At 35.6% G+C, this 18,505-nt stretch overlaps 1 protein-coding gene across 3 annotated transcripts in view; it reads right to left on the bottom strand.

Moving 5' to 3' along the window:
* Window positions 1-347: 347 nt before the first annotated feature.
* The window catches only part of TRAK2 (trafficking kinesin protein 2), a 51,836-nt gene continuing 33,678 nt past the window's right edge, over window positions 348-18,505 (bottom strand). For all 3 annotated transcript variants that reach the window (XM_087949815.1, XM_087949807.1, XM_026690428.2), the window contains 9 exons: window positions 16,399-16,529; window positions 16,201-16,275; window positions 14,416-14,553; window positions 12,792-12,868; window positions 11,216-11,419; window positions 7,848-8,146; window positions 6,654-6,929; window positions 4,900-4,999; window positions 348-4,000 (listed from right to left, as the gene is read on the bottom strand). In XM_087949815.1, the coding sequence (XP_087805941.1) occupies window positions 3,328-4,000; window positions 4,900-4,999; window positions 6,654-6,929; window positions 7,848-8,146; window positions 11,216-11,419; window positions 12,792-12,868; window positions 14,416-14,553; window positions 16,201-16,275; window positions 16,399-16,529 (1,973 nt within the window). In that variant the 3' untranslated portion in view covers window positions 348-3,327. The remainder of the gene's footprint in view (window positions 4,001-4,899; window positions 5,000-6,653; window positions 6,930-7,847; window positions 8,147-11,215; window positions 11,420-12,791; window positions 12,869-14,415; window positions 14,554-16,200; window positions 16,276-16,398; window positions 16,530-18,505) is intronic.

The following is an 18,505-nucleotide window of genomic DNA, read 5'->3' as shown; positions in this document are numbered from 1 at the left end:
AATAGTCTTACTTTTAATCTATATTAATCTGTTATGATCAAGATTGTTTGTCTAGACTAGGAGTGTCAAACTGGCAGCCCGCAGGCCGGATTCATCACGCAAAGTCCATGCCCACCCCAGCTCCGCAAAGGCAAGAAATGTTACCATATGTAATGTGATACGAATGAGTTTGACACCCATGGTCTCTCTAGACTATTAAAGACTGTCACAATATTTTACTTACTGTGTGAGTTTAAATATATTTAAATATTGGTAGTCCCCTCTAGGAACAGAGGCATACATTTTAAAATAAATAAATATTTATGCATAGAAGAAAACATCATGCCACCGAAATATGTAAAAAATGGGTTTTATTATGTTTATTATCAAGCTTCAATTTGACTATAATATGCAAAAACAACCTGTCACAGATTATAACTTTAAGAAATGCACATTCTACTGGGAAAGCCAAAAAGAAATAATATCCTTTATTATGTAAATTGAATTAGAGTTGAAATAATATCTCAAATGAAATGCGTTTCAAGTTTTGTCTGCAGAAAAAATGACATCTATATTTGCATATTAAAATAGATATATTTGGTTTTTTTTAAAAAAAGCATTCGTTTCATTCAAGCAGACTGAAGCATACATATTGTTATGAAACATATAAAGAATTCAGATAATAATGAAATATTTAACAATATGGTTTTAAATCACGAGCATCTATTTCTTCATGAAAAATTGGCACTCAAATATGGTATCAAAGTACCGTACATATGAAAGTGATCATGATAATTCTTCTAAGGATCCTATAGGGTTATTATTGTTAGTTGTATCCATCCCGCAAGATGGGTCATTCATTATAACACCAGCTATCTGCGATGTTCCATTGTAATGTAATTTCTTGTAACTATACTGATTGTTATTTCTTCATCTGTTTGCTATTTCCAAGGCTCATTTTTTAAAAGAGCTTTGGCACAAAAGTACTGCTCCTCTAGCTTCCAGCTATTTTTTTTTTAACAGGAGGATCTTCAGGCATGCTATTTAATTAGCATTTTAACATTGGACTTAAGTAGATTTTGATTTTTCTGCTACTGGTTGCACACTCATTATTAATACAGAAGGTAAAAAATGTAAGTCAGCCCCAAGTTAAAAAAAAATCAGAATATGACATCTTAGATAAAGTCATACTTGGAAAAATAAAAAAGAACTTTTCAAATAAACCTGTATTTACTGAATAGTTTTACAAAATTTTATAGGATATGGTTGAAAAGAAAGAAGTCTGATTTACGAGGTCTTATCAGCGGCAGAAGAAAACTTAACAGTGGCAGAAGAAAACCTTTTAAAATCAGACTTTCTTTTAAATCATTCCAATGCAAATAATTTAAGAAGACAAAGATATGAAATCCAATTAGGAATGCTCATTCAAAATTACTATGATGTAAAAAGAATTTACATAGTATATAAAACTGACATGCATCAAATCCACAGTAGTTGAAATATTGTGCTTGGTTTCCTGTAGTTACTGCGGATGATCTTGAATGCTTCTGTTTCATTAGTCAGGTTTTTCTCTGTTTATATAAAAGTATGGTAGGCTGCTTTGGAACCCAACTTAAATATTCCCTTTTATTTATCTTGCCAAGGAAAGCAAGTTTTTAAACATCACAAAGGAAATGCATTTTACAAGCTTAAAAACAAATTAAAATATACTTATAATTTAAATAGCATTAACCCGTATATAGAGGCTTAAAATAAATACATTTTTACTATTTACAAGCACCATTTACAATTTAGTAGCTGCAACTAATGGTGCCAAGCTCATTGATTGATACTGAGACTGAATTGATAAGCTATTTGCATGGCTGTTTGCAACTTTGAAAACATTTGCTTAAAGGAATCTTTCCAAATCTTCACCTAGAATGCCTATTTAAGGGGGGAAAGCCCTTATTTTTGATTCATTGATAAAGCTACCTGAATTGTTTACATCCAGTCCATTTAGTATTTCTGAATGCACCATATGATGTCTTTAATAGCCTTATAAAACCCACAGGTAAATCATATAGTCATTTTCTGTGCTTAATTTTCAAACTATTCAACTTTTATCTTCATTATCTCCTGCTTGATCTATGGCAAGAAGGCTATATTTGTTCATCATAACCATAAATCAAGCAGCTTAGTGCGGTCATGACATTCTTTGCAAGTATTTTTTGATTAGCAATTAATTGAGCAAATGAGATGTGCATATTTTAAAAATCTCTTGCTTGGGTTATCCAAGTATAAAAGAAAAATCTGAGCCACTTGTGCCTTTTCTCCTTCCTGTTTCTGCTTCACATTCACAACTATCCCACTGTGCTCATTTTGTGAAACACAAAATTCTGCCATTCCAAAATTGCTTCAGAAACATTAAGCTTGGAATTTATCTTAGACTTAATTATGAATGGCAATTCTTTGTCTACTGCAGCTTCAATAGCTGTCATTCTGTTTCACATTAATACAATTAGCTGTGCCTATTATTTTGTAAATATCACGAAGTTTCTCCCTGAAAGCTGGCCCTTAGCTTTCCAAGAATCAGAAAATTGTCAGTTTTATAATGTATTTTAAAGAGATAATTTTTATTAACTACTGATTGTGTTTCAAATGTATGGAATTTTCTCCAAGATTATTCCAACATTAATATGCCAAACATCTTCCAAATACAGCTACAAATAGAATAACAAATACTTTCTTGCTTGCCAAATATATCCTTCCCAAATGTATATAGAACTTCCACAAAGCACATAAACTTGACCCCTTTTTTAAATGTTGAGGTTTTTGTTTGTGCAACATAGTACATAGTAATTTTGCACTCCTAGATTTCTCCTAATGTGTAAGATTGCTTAAGTAAAAGAATATTTCACCTGATCTTTCTACATTACAATAAATCTGATTTCACCTCTATAAACAGATTGCACCTGTTATTTGAAGAATGTACTTCCTTACAATCATATATAATTTTAGATGGTCTATTTTTGCATACAGATCTCTTGGATGACATCCAATAAAACATTTTAAAATAAAGTTGCATAGACATTTGCTTGTTCTTTTAATATCAATGATAGAAAATATCTTTGTTTGCATTATTTCCTTTTAATAATGACAAAGTTTTTTTCAATCGTCTCAAGACTGAATTTTATTTTCTCTATTTTTTTTGCTTTCTTAATTTTTACGATTTCTTATGCTGAGCCTCTCACATCCCATTTAGCACATACCTTTATCATCCGACAACCTTGTATTTAATGCTTCCATTTTTATTATCTTTCCATTTCAAAGCCTTTGTTTCCCAACTAAGAGTGTCTGGTGCTAAATAGCTTAATCTTCTTTCAAGACCCCCATTGTTGTGGAGGATGTGCTGACTGGTCCTGCAAGTGCTCCAATCAAGACCGGAAGACTATGGTTTCTTCTCAAGCCCCCCATCAAATTGCTGCCTGCACTAACATACACTCCCGAGCCTTGTCTTTGGAGACAGCCACTTTCCCTTTGACTTTTTCTATCACCCACTGCCTCAGGCTGTTTGACAGCTCTAGCAATCCCCAGTTTTTTTAGCCTCTCTACTAGATTCATCTTCAGCTGTCCTGCATCAGAAGGATTTGAGGGTTTTTGTCCATACAGCTCATGTAATAATGTTTCAGCTGGTCGAGAGGCCAAGAAATTTTCAGACACACATGCTCGAGACTCAAAAGGGTGAGGAGAAGAACAAGGGGAATGCAAAGGAGAATTTGGAGGTGTTGAGGGTACAGCAGGTATCTTGGAATGATGAAACGGTGGTGCTTCAAGTTGGACTGGACTATTGTAAACTGTGGCTGAGATGCCTCGTTCTTGCAAAAGCTTTGCTAAACTTCTAGTACTGCTGAAGGTGGTAGTTGAATCTCTTCTGGTAGTAAGGAATTCTCCAGTACTAAGCTTATACAACATGGGTGGAGAGCTTATAATTACACTGCTTGTACTGCTACAACTTCCCGAGCACAAGGGAGAATACAAAGTACTGGAAAACAAAGCAAGAAGATAAAACACATTAAATACGGTTATTAATAACTTCTGTAGTAAGTGCAAAGTAAGAAGAGAAGGAGATATTCAGGATTTAAGATCAGAACCTCTGTGTCATGCCAATTTTAGTTCTGCATTACATTGTACACATTCTTACTTTAGCTCCTTTTCTTTATTTTCATTATTTTCTAAAAATTGAAATGGAAATGCTGCTAATTTAATTAGTACATCAGGTAGATAATCAGAGTTGGAAGGGACCTTGTAGGTCATCTAGTCCAACCCCCCGCCCAAGCATGAGACCCTACACCATTTCTGACAAATGGCAGTCCAATCTCTTCCTGAAAGTCTCAACTGATGGCGCTCCCACAACTTCCGAGGGCAAGCTGTTCCATTGGTTGATTGTTCTCACTGTCAGAAAGTTTCTCCTTGTTTCCAGGTTAAATCTCTCCGTGTTCAGTTTCCATCCATTATTCCTTGTCTGGCCTATAGGAACTTTAGAAAATAGCTTGACCCCTTCCTCCCTGTGGCAGCCCCTCAAATATTGGAAGACCTCTATCATGTCTCCCCTGGTCCTTCTCTTTACTAGACTAGCTAAGCCCAGTTCCTGCAACCGTTCGTTGTATGTTTTAGCCTCTAGTCCCCTAACCATCCTGGATGCTCTTCTCTGTACTATTTCTAGAGTCTCAACATCTTTTTTATAATGTGGTGACCAAAACTGGATGCAGTACTCTAGGTGTGGTCTTACTAAGGCTTTATAGAGTGGTATTAGTACTTCCCTTGATCTTGACTGTATCCCTCTGTTAATACAACTTAGGATATCAAGTGTATCAAGTAGATGTTCAATTCCATATTGCCTGAATATAACCAATTTTTAAGAGTAATGGTAAACCTCCTTACCTGGGTGTAACTTGTGTAATATCAGATGGGTGAAGTATTCTACAAGTAGTAAAAGTAAATGTAGAGTTTGTAGATGAAAGACATTTTCCTGGATTGGAAGCTACAATGCAAATGATAACATATATGATGAAAAGGAGATGGGAAACTTACTAGAAGGCTAATGAAAATCTGAATTAATGCGTAATTAAGGTAGTAATTCAATGCAAATAGATGAAGGAAAACATGATCTGCATTGCTTTAAGTCATCTTTCTAAGATAATGCCTAAGGCAGATAAATTATGACTTTTAAACACATTTTGCACATTTTAGAATGGGCTACTGTGAATATGGCAACTAGGAAACAGTTGAAATATTCTTCCCCATTTGTTAATCATAGTTAAAAATGTGGCACATGTTCAAGCATTCTACAGCTCTTCTTTGATCCAAAGTCCACTTTTGCAATTAATAGTATTTAAGGATTCTATTCAAATTAACATCAAGAATTAGATTAATTCTATTTGTTAATGTTAAACGATGGGTAAGTACCATGCCAAGATAAGCCCTAGCTGTAATTAAATCAAGTACAGCCTATGACAGTAGAGCCCCAAAATTTATGTTGCAAGACAGTTGTTAAGTGAGTATTGCCCCATTTTATGACCTTTGTGGCCAGTTAAATGAATCACTGCAGTAACATGTTTGTTAAGTGAATCTGGCTTCCCATTGATTTTGCTTATCAGAGGATCGCAAAAGGAGGTCACATAACCCCGGGACACTGCAATAGTTATAAATATGAGACAATTGCCAAGCTCCTGAATTTTGATCACACAACCACAGGGGTACTGTAATGGTTGCAAGTGTGAAAAATGATCGTAAGTCACCTAAACAAATATTTATAAGTCGATAACTACTGTACTTGAGTGGTGTGATGGGCTAGAGGTGGAGTTCTCACCTCACAGTCAGTAGGCTGTGAGTTCGATTCTAGGTAAAGGCAGATATTTCTCTCTCTGGGCACGATGAGAATTTATCTGCTGAATATAACTCCGCATTGGCAACAGGAAGGGCATCTGGTCAGTAAACATTCAATTGCCCGGACTCCACCCCGCAAGAGATTATGGGGTCATTCAAAGATGATGAATAACTACTGTACTTGTAGAAAGAAATCAAGGGAGGAAGTAGTCAATCCCATGGCCACACTATACAATTACTATTATTTGAGCACTAGCTCAAAAATGTCTTTGTCAACATCTACTTTACTGTATTAGTCATTATCCTTGACTGAATATAATTTAATCTTTTACTGTTTCTACGAAAGTATATATAAAATCACTTTTTCAATAAAATAGTGAATAAAACATGATTCAAACTTTAAAACTATCAAGTGTAATTATACATAAGCCTTGTTATATTAATGGAAGAGAGTTACTACAATAAGCTTGTTCATTGATAGTATCTGCCTAATTTGGAAGGAATCCTTCCAAGCTCCTCCTCACACAACAGTGTATCCTGAATTTTCTGAATTTTCTCTCTCTCTCTCCCTCCCTCTCTGTATCTTAAGAGAGTGGGAAGTATGTTTCTAGAGCCACCCTTTTGCAAGTGGGATAGAATTCTACAGATTTCTCAAGAATATATAGCTTCCTGTGAGAACTGAACTGCTTTAATAGGTCTGATCACACACCATAATAGAATGAGTAAACAATTGATCTTCAGCAGATCTATAACAGGTGGTACTTAGAATATTCAACAAAAATTGTAATGGTCATGCCACAAATCCTTACCTGTATGAGGAACTGTCACTAATTTAACAGGTGGGAGGAAAATTCCTGGCACTGACTTTGGCACTGCCTGTTTACTTTCCTCCTGTGAAAAGGGCTGTGCTTGGAAGGTTATACCTTCATCCCTTTCTTCTTCATCTTCTTCCAAATCGGAAAGGTAATAAACATCCTCCTGAGACAGTGGTGCAAAATCTTTTGTGAGAACACCAGGGCGAGGGTCAAGAATTGTACCTAGGTTGGGCTGAGCCAGCTGTTGCCAATGAAATAGGGTCTGAGAACCTGGAGAAGTACAAATCACAAAAGGCCTTCAAACACTGCATACACCTTAATACTTAGCAGCCAACTAAAGAAGTATTAACTGAAAGCTTGAGGCTGCTGCATATAATGCAAATTGATAGGATTTTGTAAAATAGTAGTAAATTTAGAAATGATTTTTCCACTTGTGGTTCCTTCAAATTTTAAATTCAAGAAGTTTTACTTTGAAGCAGAAAATTATGATTTGGGTTAAACAAACACTCATTTATTTTCCTTCAGTGAATATTTAGATAACATTTTCATGGACTAAACAAGAAGCCTAGTAGTGGTGAAAACCTTCGTCTCTGACTCAGTAGGTTGAAAGTTCAATTCTAGGTAGCAGCACATGTTTCTTTCTCAAGATACAAAGAAAAAATATATGTTGCAAACTCCATGTAGGTGTCAGGAAGAACATCCAGCCAGTAAACACTCAACTCCATTCAGTCACCCTGATTCTATCCCAAATTAGAGGATTACAGGGTCATATAAAGAAAAAAATGGACTAAGAAGCAGGAATTTATTTGCTTCCAAACAGTTTTTGTTCCATTGTAAAAACTTGCTTGGATATGGATTATTTTCAGTAATATAGAGTTGGGGTGTGAGACACAGAGATCTGTAAGAAGGCTTAATAGCTGAGGTAAGTCAGGCAGAGAAACCAAAATGTGTACAATTGCATTCAATGGTTTTCCTCTAATATATAATTTGGTTGCAAAATAACAAGAAACAGAACCAAACACCCCTTTGTGGGACAACACAAACATATCTGAAAGTAATCTGTGAGATAATGATCAGGCAACTGATCCTGAGGCCAGATCATTGACTGGATATAAAATAGCCAATGAAAGACAACCTTATTAGGTTCACAGTGAACTGTAATTGAAAACAGAACTTCAATCACCTTACCTTCAAGGGGTTTGACAATTTGCAATTTATCTGGGAGAAGAGACCGCATGCTGCCAGAAGATCCAGAGAAATCAACACGTTCTGAACTGCTATTCAATGAAAGACAGTTCTCTAACGGTGTGGCGCAGCCAGTGAGTTCTTCCTTTTGGTCAGCCAGCAAAAGTATCTTACGCTTCCATTCTTCTTCGAAAAACCATTTTTCACTTAGGTAATTCTGACAACGGAGATTAAGTTTATGTAATGCAGTAGCTACATCATCTTCTGAAGAGATATCTGGATGGCTCACCTTCTGAATTTCCCTATCAAAACAGAATTAAATATTGCATCAATAGGATATATACATTACTCCCTTTCCCAAAGGCGGTTGCAGCGGTGGTCAGAAATGGCCACCTCAAAGAAGAACCCGACCGGAAAAGATTGTGCAGGAGGAAGATGAGAAAGTTTTGACTGACCGGGTTGAAGTGAAAAAGCAACAACATAAGGTACCCTGGAATTTGAACTATAAAGAATAACTTGTTCCCAAAGAAGATTTTTGAAGCAGCGAAGGAGAGAGGGAAGGGGAAAGATTTGGGTTTGTTTTTTTCTTCCCCATATTGACAGCTAAGAGACTTAAGTAAGAAATTGATAAAAACTCACTTTGACATTAATAGGGATTTAAGCTGAAAATAAAACGTCAAAGAGATAATAAAGATTTTTGGATATTTAAAAACTTTTAAAAGAAAAAATAAAAGGGTGGAAAAATGGAGGAGACCACCTGGAAGTGAAAGGAATTAACAGTGAAACTTTAACTAGATTCCTAAAAGATACATTCTAACTGAAACTTTGTAACAAGATAAATAGAACCCCAGGAAGAGAAAGTGGAAAAAAGAAGCAAGAAGAAACAGCTTTGGATTATTTGGATTATTTGGTGATTTTTGGATTTTTGGTTATTGGATTTAAATGACTAAAATCTATCGGGTGGTTGTTTAAAAGTGTTTAAAATGGCATCACTCTTGGAAGAATTGAAAATGGAACTTAAAAAACAGAAAGAAGATGCACAAGAAGGAAGAGGTTTTTTTGGCTTTGTATTTCAATTCTTAGAAATGGAGATCTTCAACTATGAGAAACAACAAGAAATGCTTCCAAGAAGAAATGCTTCCAAGAAGGGCGTGACAAAGAAGAAGCCATCTTTAATGACCAAGTAATTCTATGGGGGGGGGGGGAAGGAAAGTGGGGAAAGAGAGTGAAAAATTTAAGATCTGAAAAAACAACTAAAAAAAAGAATAGTTTGAAAAGCAATTACAATATTAGGGAGAAACAGAAGACAGGATTACAAAAGAGAGAATTAGAATTAAAGAGATAAGGGGTCAAAAAGTGGAGGGAGAAAAGAGGGGGAAGAAGGAAAGGAAAAGAAGTTATAAAGGACAAAAACAAAATATAGAGAAACGGAAAACGTACAAGGATTAAAGGTATAAGCCTATTTAGAAGACATAGAGACAATGGGTGAAAATTTAATTGAAAGAGAGGATTCTGCAAAGATACATAAGATAACATTATTATATCAGAAATAGAAATGAATATAGAAAATATGAAACAAGTGTGATTAAAGTGATAGATAAAATACTTATTGTAATGTAATGGAATGTTTGTTAATAAATGAATGAAATAAAGAGAATGAGAGAATGAAATTAGGAAAGGATGGGAACATTTTAATTATTAATGATTTATAAAAAATTAAGTGAAGAGAAACATGAAAGAAATATGAAAAAAATATGGAAATATTATAAGTGTTCCTAAGGAAGTATATTTAATTGAAAAGAAATGTTAAAGATGTTAATTAATATTAATGGAAGATTGTAATTAACAATGGTTGAGCTGAATTGGAATAGAATAAGTATTTTATGTACTATTGTTATACATATATTTCTCTTTAAGAACTTAATGCCTATTTCAAGAATGTACCAAGCAGAATTCGATTGGCAAAAGTTATGTGTTATAAAATAGAGGTTAGATATTGAATGTTATAATTGTAAAGGCATAAATTGAAGTTTTAAATAAGATTTGAATGGACAAAAATTAAAAGATACAAAGGTGTCATACTCCAATCAGTAACTACAGGGGAAAACTTGTTTATTGAGAAAAGAAAATATGAAATTGAAACAGGACAGACAAAAATATAAATATAATGATTTGAAAGATATTGAAACTTAGAAAAAGATATATAATTGAATTTAGAAAGGAATGAGATAACTAAAAACAAGGTTGAGAAAACTAAGGGAAGGGAAAAATCACTGAGAAAATGCTAAAATAGTAATAAGATATGGAATAGAATACAAAGATGAATATGAAATTGAGTTTGTGTCTGTATGGGCAAATGAAAGAAGGGAGAGGGATGAGCAACCGGGCTCATTCTCTGCTCTCAGCCCTGCTCCAACAGATATTTTATTTGTATTATGCTTCAGAAGAAACCTCCAAGCGCCCGCTTTGTTACAACAAATGGACTATACTGGCATTGCCTACTTTTTATGGTTAATGAACTTTCCCTTAGTAAAGGAATCAGAACGGTTATGTCAGCGGGGCTGGGGGGGGGGGGGGGGGGGGGGGGGGGGGGGGAACCGCGGGGGGGGGGGGGGGGGGGGAACGCGCACAAGCCCCCCCCCCTCCTGGCTTTGTGAACCGGGCCCTGTAAAAAAAGGTGGGGACCACGAATAAAGAGGGGGGGGGGGGGGGGGGGGGGGGGGGGGGGTGGGGGGGGGGGGGGGGGGGGATTTTTTAAAAAAAAATATTTTATTTGTATTATGGTTTGTACTAAGAATCCATTTTTACAAAAAATGGAACATATACTGGCATTGTCTAATTTTTAGCACAATTTTTATTTTTATAAATGATTCAGAATCATTTATAATGTTACATGTTACTGGAGGCAATAACAAGAACAAGAAACAAAAACAACAATGTACTCCTCTGGTAGTTACTGTAAATGATTTGTACTAAGCTCCATTCTGTTACAGTTGTCGCCTAATTGTTTGTGTTGTCTCTACCCACAGTGAACAGAGTTGGGTGAAAACTCCATGAAGGAAATCTATACAACAGAAGTAAAGCTACCTTTTCTTTATTGCTTGTTCATATTCTAAATTGATGTTACTATACTACTTGAATGATACAAAAAAGTTTTCCGTGGCATGTGTAACATTAAGTTACTGATAGGAATAATGGTTATATGCAGCTTTCTATTTGATATTACTCAACCTATATGTTGAATAAAGCCTACAAGAAAAATGCAGAATTTGGCTTAAAAACTGCTGTCAATCCCCACTCCCCCCCATGGAAAGGCAGTTGTACAGAATATAACATAGCCAATTAAGGCTCAAACACTGCTGTTTCCTTACTTGGAAACATCCTCTGTGCTAGCCTTTAGAGCTTGAGGTCCTTTTCCTTCCACATATTGCAAGCCAGAATGAAAAGGCTTTGCTGTCATGACAACACTTGAACGATTGGATCCTGGAATGGACAGTGAAACAGGACACGAAGCAGAACGGCCACGCATATCATTAGCAAGTTTGACAGTATCAAATATACGTTTCTGTTGAACCCTAGGAGGAAAAAAGGGAAAGGGACAATGTATACATAAAGGTTTTGCAAACCTCTTCTGCATGATAAAAACCTCTCCCCAGTTGCTAAAACAACACCCATATCAGAAGAGATGGATGAGTAACTGACTGGGTGGTGCCAAATATCCTGCATGCTTTTGAAAGCAGAACAGGAGCAATGCATACAAAATAATGCATGTATTTCTCCTTTCACTGTTTCATTTTGATAGACAGGCTTTATATCACCCGTTTGTTTACACTAGGGGAGTTACAGAAACAAGTTCACTTTGTGCACTGAGAGATAAAGGGTTCTATGTGGAAGGGATTTATGTTGGAGCTCCTTCCACTTGACCTTTTTAACCTGTGAACTGAGAAGTTATTGGGTAATATATAATATAATATAATAAAATAATATAACTAGTAATATAACTAGACACAAGAACAGTTTTCCCCCTGAAAGCCATCACTCTGCTAAACAAATAATTCCCTCAACCCTGTTCAACTATTACAAAGTCTGCACTACTATTACTGTTAAATCTTGTCATGACTCCTTACCACCCATCCCTTCCCACTTGTGACTGTATGACTGTAACTTTGTCACTTGTATACTTACGATTTATATTGACTGTTTCCTAGTATGATTGATTGCTTATTGTATCCTATGACTATCATTAAGCGTCGAACCTTATGATTCTCGACTCCTGACGAATGTATCTTTTCTTTTATGTATACTTAAAGTATTTACACCAAGACAAATTCCTTGTGTGTCCAATCACACTTGGCCAATAAAGTATTCTATTCTATTCTATTCTATTCTATTCTATTCTATTCTATTCTATTCTATTCTACTCTATTCTATTCTATGCTATGCTATGCTATCCAAATGCCAAGAAAGCTTAAGAACATTATTACAAATGTTTTCCTAATATGCAGTAAAATATACCAAAAATGACTTCACAATTTTCTAATGGGATTCATATAGAAGGCAATTATCTTATATGATTGAAAAAAGTTGTGAAAATAAAAATGTAGCTGGTAGCTTTTCTAATAAAAGAAAACTAGCCTTGTGATTATTGGAAATGTATATGTTCTTAGAATATTATGGAATAATCTTTCAGAGTTTAGCATGAATTAAACATAAAAGTCCTGAAGGGTTTTTCAAGGATTTAATTTTAGCTTTCATTCAGCAAGTTATACATTAGAGAGTGTAATTAATAAATTGTGTAATAGCTTTAAAATACTTGAATATGTCTACAAAATTATCTATATGGAACTACATAAACTTCTCTTAATATTATATTGATAGCAGGGAAGAAGCCCCACAGAACCACCCGCAAAGCCGGTTAAGGGGGAAAAAAACAAGAACTGCACTTACTTCTGTTTACACAGTGATTCCTCATCCAGACTTAGCACTTTCCGCATTGTTCCCTCAATTTCTGCTGCCAGAGATTCCTTCAAATTTAAGAGGGTGAAAATTAATACGTTTCTTAAGCTCGGTTTACAAAATAATTAAGGAGCTACCACAATTATTACTTCTTTTGAGGAATTTCCAATTAGGACAAAACAAGTACCTAATTTGGAATAATTAGGAAAATCAATACATTCATATCTAAAAGTTTCCTCATCTTCCATTATCCTATTAATGTGGTAGGTGCATGTCTAAAATTGCTAGAGGACTCCTTGAAAAGTTACAAGCAAAATATGTTAACAAAATGTAAAGGGTGCCAAAGAAATTGACAATTATAATTCAGAACAAAGACATTTTCTAAAGGGGTATTTAAAAAATGAAGTACAATAGAAACTCTGTTTCTTTTGCAAGCCTCGTCTTGAGTTTCACTATTTTTTGGCATCTTAAGTGACTCGAGGAAACTGCTGGGACCTTACAATAGGAACCAATAAGTTATTAAAAACCATTCAGAAGTTATTTTGACAGCCTGTCTGCAGCACTACTTTGACAATTCATTGCTTAATTTCTATAGTGCAGTCATACTGAGATTTTTTTCTACAGTAATGAAAGAACGAGGTAATTCTAAGTATCCACAAGAACTGATTGTTCATTAGGATGGCATTCTTGACATAAGCCTATCCCTGCTAGGTAGGTGTGGAATGTCACAACACGCTGAGAAAAGGGGCAGGGCTTTTGCCACTGCAATGCTACTGGTATTACTTTGACTGTCCTGCTTAAGAGTAAATTTGCTGTTTAATCTATTTATGTAGGAAGAAAATGTTTCATGCAATATTTCTTTAAAATAAATGCTTGAAGTATTTAATTCTAAGCCAAAAGAAATTAGCTGGTATTACAAGCAGACAACTACACAGAAAAATTGCAAGTAATGTTATAAGGATGAGGAAGTGTCATTTGTATAATTCTTTTTAAAGAGTTATATCAAAATTTACATGTCCTAATGTCATGGCAAACCATATGTTCAAATAAAACATAGCTTCCAAAGACTAGTGTGTTCCCAATATTGTTTTTTTCTTAAAATAAGAGGAAAAACCAGCAACTATTATAGACATTGTTAACAAGCAGATAATTAAAGATCTGTCCAAAGAATCTGTTCCTTTCTTTCCCCTCAATATTCAAAAACTGAAACACAACAGAAAAAAAATGCTTGAGAAGGTTATAGAAGAGTCTGTTATAATGAGAGTAAAGTCAGAAAGAGGTGGTGGACACAAATCTTAGTTGCAACTCTAGCACATGCAGCATAATGTTTCTTCCACTACTCACAAATTTATAACAATAAAATTAAGAGAGAAAGTAGCATCAAACAAGAAGAGTGTCAGTCCTTGTTTTAAATATTGTCTGTTCTCCAAATGAAACAAGTTACTCAGCCAATATGGAATAAAATGGGATGTAGATAAAGAAGCTAAATTTAGAAAGGATCATTGGTGCCAACTTTCTCTTCTGAAGATCAGTTTGAGTTTGACCTTGAAATTTTATTGGCAGGATGAAAGAGCTTAACTAATGAAATCTGCTATAGTTAGAAAGCTTATATTACCACAGGAAATGCTCCACACAACTGGGGTCGACAGAGAAGCACAGCTTGGCTAGTTTTACTGCGCAATCCTTTCACTTCTTCTTGGGACTCATGCAGCATCCCCAGACATTCCACATTCCGCTCTTGGACCTCATGTAGCTTAAAACAATATAAAAGGTAAATCATTTACTCAGCCTTGAGAACAAAAGGTACTGAAGAAGCTATTTACATGTAATTCAAAGAAATTATCACTGGGACTTTTCTGAAGTCACACATTAATCAATTGCTGATACAGGTCGTTCTTGACTTACAACAGTTCATTTAATGATCGTTCAAAGTTACAACGGCACTGAAAAATATGACTTAAAACCATTTTTCACTGTTACAACCTTCACAGCATCCGCATGGTCATGTGTTCAAAATTCAGAGGTTCGGCAACTGGTTCATATTTATGTCCATTGCTGTGTCCCAAGGACATACAATCAACTTTGGGACCTTCTGACAAGTAAAATCAATGGCGAAGCGAGATTCACTTAACAACCAGGTTACTAACTTATCAACTGCAGTGATTCATTTAACAACTGTGGCAAGGAAGGTCATAAAATGGGGCAAAATTCACTTAAAAACAGAAATGTTGGGATCAATTGTGATCGTAAGTTAAAGACTACCTGTATAATAAACGGAAGACAGACAATGAGTCATAGTAGTGCAGCGGTTAGAATGCAGTACTGCAGGCTACTTCTGCTGACTGCCAGCTGCTGGCAGTTTGGCAGTTCGAATCTCACTGGTTCAAGGCTGACTCAGCCTTCCATCCTTCCGAGGTGGGTAAAATGAGGACCCAGACTGTTGGGGGCAATATGCTGACTCTGTAAACCGCTTAGAGAGGGCTGTAAAGTGGTATATAAGTCTAAGTGCTGTTGCTATTGGTACAATTACAAAATGACAATTCTACTAATCAAATACTTATTTTGCCGGAATATGTTTACAGCTGCTAAAAATTTAATAAAATAAATGCTATGTAAATTATTATAGAAACCCCCTCCCCTCAAAAAACCCCAACACCCAGCACTGCACAGGGGCTTTCTTTTCTCAAGTGCATTTCTTTTCTGCTTGAATAGATTTTAGAGGAGCATAAGAAGCTGCCAGAGAGAAGAGGAATCTGTTTTAGTAAAACCAGGACTGATAACATTAGATGCAATCTTACTTTTTAAGTAATGCTTTAAATTTATTTGCGTGTAATATATAAGCCCAGAAACCTATAACTACTATAGTAAAGATTAGGTCTAGGTGCCAGATTCATGGCGTCAAGTACAGTTTAGCCACAGTCTCCTGAAGGCTTAATGCTGCCTTAAGACCCCCTCAAGGTCTTCTGACCATACTTCAGGGACAACCAAAAGCTTTTCCAGGAAGAGAGAAAAGGAGACATGTTGAGCCCTTTAGCAACGGAGGAGCAACACATCAGTTTTGCAGAAGTCTGGTGTTCTGTCTCAACACAAACATATACAAAATTGTATCATGAACCATTTGATATATGTTTTATGGCTTCTTTCTCCTTCCAATATTTCGGCCACAATATTCTGGCAGAGGGAAACATTTAAACAATGAATAAAAACGAATGTGGATTCTTTTTTAAAGATTCTGTTTTTTCTTCATTTGTTAAACCAAAACAAAGTGAATGGAATCCGAATCAAAGTGGTGCACCAGAAATCCTCCATCAATATTCAGGAAGAATATAAATGTTTACATTTTATTCTTTTCCATATTAGTTCTCTACATCAAAAACTGGAAAGTAGGTGGCATAAATACCTCTGCTGTCAACTGTTTCTGGGCATCTTTAGAAGCTTGCAGATGCAGCTTCAATTCTTCTTTTTCGATTACATGCTGAGGATATACAAAATATAGTTATTTAATCCTGTATGAGCTCTGTTAGAAGTACTAACTTCTTAGTACAGGTAACAATTTGACTTTCAACATTTCCCTTCTCTGAACTTTCTGCACACCTACCTCTTTGATCTTATGCTGAAGATCAACAATCTGAGACAAGAGGGATGAGATTTCCTCCTGGTAGTGAATCAGCTCTTCATCCTTCCTCATCAGTTCTTCACTCATTCTTGCAATCTGAGCATTTGTTTCCTCTAAGATACACAGCAGGATACATGCTTTGTTAAGAAACCAGCAGTATATCATCCTTTCTGAAAAACAAACTTCTTAAAGCCTTTCATATAATAGTTATTTTAAGCAAAATCCAAGAAAATGCAAACCAAATAACTGTGCCTGCTTGAATCGTAGGTCTCTACAACAAGGATTCTCCATTAATCAAGTTTTTAAAGCCAGTTCAACAATCTCAATTTTAATACCCTGCTTAATAGCAAGGTTTCTTAATACTTAATTTGAAGGCTAGTGGATTCACAATACCAATATTTAAAGATTGACAAATAAAAGGTTAGAGGAATTGGGGGACTTCCGGTTTGCAGGGCTTCGGCGGCAGGCAGGAATCCACGATCGTGCACAGTTTCTGCCTGGGCTCGCCGCTGGAGCGTCCCGAGCCAGCTGGCTTTGGGGCTAAGCCACCCCGTAGAGGTGGTGAAGAGGGGGGAGATTCCAGCAGGGTCGAGGAAAGCTGCATCTTTCCTCCTCAGCTGGCTAAACTCCCTTTCCCGAAGGCGGTAAGAGCGGCGGTCAGAAATGGCCGCCTCAAAGAAGCACTCATCCGGAAAAGAAAGTGCAGGAGGAAGTTAAGAAGTGAAAGTTTTGGCTGACCGGGATAAGAAGCAACAACTAAGGTATCCTGGAATTAAAATTTTATAAAAGATACATCGCTCCCAAAGAAGATTCGGGAGCAGCGAATGAAAGTGAAAAGGGAAAGTTGTTTTTTTTTTACTCTCCTTCCTTACGTTGACAGTGAAGAGAGATGAATGAGAAATCGGAAAAATCCGCGTTGGCACCAATAGGTAATTAAATTGGAAAATTAAATGCCAAGGGGACAATAAAGATTTCTGAACACTAAAAAAAAATTTTTTTTGCTGTAAGTGGGAAGGGAGAGGAAAAGAATAAGAGCAGGATTTGGAAGGAGGAGGCTGCCTGGAATCCAAAAGAATCTAAAGTTAAATCTTAATAAGACTTCTAAAAGATACATTTTAACTGGAACTTTGTAACTTAATAGTAACCCCAGGAAGAGAAAGTGAAAAAAGAAGAAAGTGTTAAAAGAAACAGCTTGTGTGTATTTGGATTGCTTGGTGACTTTGGGACTTCTGGAAATTATATTTGAATGATTAAAAACAATTGGGTGGTTGTTTAATTTTTTTTTTACAATGGCATCACTTGTGGATGAATTGAAAATGGAATTTAAAAAATATAAAGAAGAGGAACAAGAAGGGAAGGGCTCTTTTGGCTCCGTTTTTCAATTCTTAGAAATGGCAATCTGTACCTACGAGAAACTACAAGAAAAGACTGCGCAACAAGAAGATTGGGACAAAGAAGAAGCCATCTTTAATGAACAAGTAACTTTATCTGGGGAAGAAAGGGGAAAGGGGGGAAAGAGAATGGAGAACTTAAGACCTAAAAAAACAACCAAAAAAGGGAAAAATAAGATGAAAAGTGAATATAATGTTAGAAAGCAACAGAAAAGGGGAACACAGAAGAGGGAAATGGAGGTGGAGAGACAAAGGGGTAAAAAGGGTAGAGAGAAGAAGCAAGGGAGGAAGGAAGGGAAGAGAAGCTACAAAGGTTTGGAGCAAGATGTAAAGAAACAGGACTTATTCAGAGATAATGGGTAAAAATTTAACTGAAAAAGCGATTCTGCAAAGGTACATAAGATTGTATTGTTATATTTGTATTAGAAATAATGTTAGAAAATTGGAAACAACATATGATTAAAAAGTGGGATAAAATACTCAGTGTAATTCAGTGAAATTTTTGTGAACAAAATAAATGAAATGAAATAAATGAGAGAATTGAATTAGGAAGGAATGGGAACATTTTAATTACACAATGTTTTAAAATATAAGTGAAGTGGGGGGGAAGTAACTATGGAAAGTTTATAAGTGTTCCCATAGAAGCATGATACCTATTTGAAAAGTAATGTGTAAAATGTTTAAGATTTAAATGAATA

The sequence above is a fragment of the Notechis scutatus genome, chromosome 1 (assembly GCF_049901735.1).
Source record: "Notechis scutatus isolate UNSWTSFEM ecotype Mainland chromosome 1, rNotScu1.2, whole genome shotgun sequence".
Lineage (NCBI taxonomy): Eukaryota > Metazoa > Chordata > Lepidosauria > Squamata > Elapidae > Notechis > Notechis scutatus.
This window is presented reverse-complemented; position numbering and strand designations above follow the sequence as displayed.